General features: G+C 31.5%; 1 protein-coding gene across 1 annotated transcript in view; it reads left to right on the forward strand.

Annotated features, from left to right (window-relative positions):
* LOC106691299 (neurofibromin) overlaps positions 1-951 on the forward strand; it is a gene marked incomplete at its 3' end in the record, with an annotated part of 75,740 nt that extends 74,789 nt beyond the window's left edge. The window contains 1 exon segment of the mRNA XM_067045991.1: positions 818-951. Within this exon segment, the coding sequence (XP_066902092.1) occupies positions 818-951 (134 nt within the window).
* Between the last annotated feature and the right edge of the window lie 324 nt (positions 952-1,275).

Consider the following 1,275-nt stretch of genomic DNA (forward strand, 5'->3'; position numbering starts at 1 on the left):
AGACAGCCTAAGCTTTTTTTCTTTTTTTTTGGTTCTATACAAACGTTGTAGATCTTTGGCCGCCTGAACCAGCCCTACATGCCTGCCTATCTTGGGCTACTGATTTCCAGTTTGCTGCATGCAGTCTTTCGCATCTTTGTCGATTCTGTATATCCATCTGGTTTTTGGCCTCCCACATGGTCTCTTGCCAACTATACTGGCATTCATTGTTGTGTAGAGGGATCCTAATGGATTGCTTTGAGCCACACGTCCCACCCATCTTAACCTCCTTGCCTTCATATCAAGAGTATTGACTGACCAGACTCTGCAAGCAGTTCACTGTTAGTTCTTCTCCTTCAAGTGTTAAGGCTCTGATCCCAGATTGTTCCTCTAATTGTACAGAGGACTTTCCATTCAAGTATCTCAATTCTGCTTTCTAGGGTACCTGTTAGAGCCCAGGTCTCGCAGCCAATGCTTATAAAACTTAATAATTCATATATCTGAAAGAACTAAAGTTAGTTAAGATTCAAAGAATATATAATATTTAATTTTGAATATGACATTGTACTGAACTGTAATTCAAATTGTTCTAGATTTTATGTTTAAATTAATTTGGTCATATGTTTCAAAGACACAAGTGCAGTTAAAAAAAAAAAAAAAGATATGCATACTTTTACAAATATAAAAAAATATTATTCTTTTAGATTTAAAGAAAAAGTCATGTTTTCCATTATCCCAGGTTTTTAGTAATGCTTGGTAAGGTGGAGTCTAGTATGTAATCAATATTTATCCACCATTACCATTATTGTTAACAATTTATGTTTTTATTTTTTAATAGATTTCCACCTCAACTACGAAGTATGTGTCACTGCTTATATCAGGTATTAAGCAAACGTTTCCCACAAGTTCCTCAAATAAACATTGGAGCTGTTGGAACAGTTATATTTTTACGTTTCATTAATCCAGCTATTGGTAAATATTTTATTTTTTGTTCAAACAATTTACTTATTTGATATAATTAACTAATTTGATTTCACTATATTCCAGGAGTACTTTATAGATTTACTCATAAATTTTTAATTTAAGTTAACATTCATTTTAGTTTGTGAATCCATTAATGTTAAGACAGATATTATTTTTTAATCTTATTCTATAAACTGTGGAATTTATGATTGTATAATTATATGAATATTAGATATTTTGCAGGGTTTTTTATTTATGTGTTAACTTCTATAAGAGGGAACAAATTATTTTGTATTTCACAGTGGACGCTAATATTATACGGATCAGTAGGAA

Source organism: Halyomorpha halys, unplaced genomic scaffold (assembly GCF_000696795.3).
Source record: "Halyomorpha halys isolate HHAL.00 unplaced genomic scaffold, Hhal_1.1 Scaffold2222.1, whole genome shotgun sequence".
NCBI lineage: Eukaryota > Metazoa > Arthropoda > Insecta > Hemiptera > Pentatomidae > Halyomorpha > Halyomorpha halys.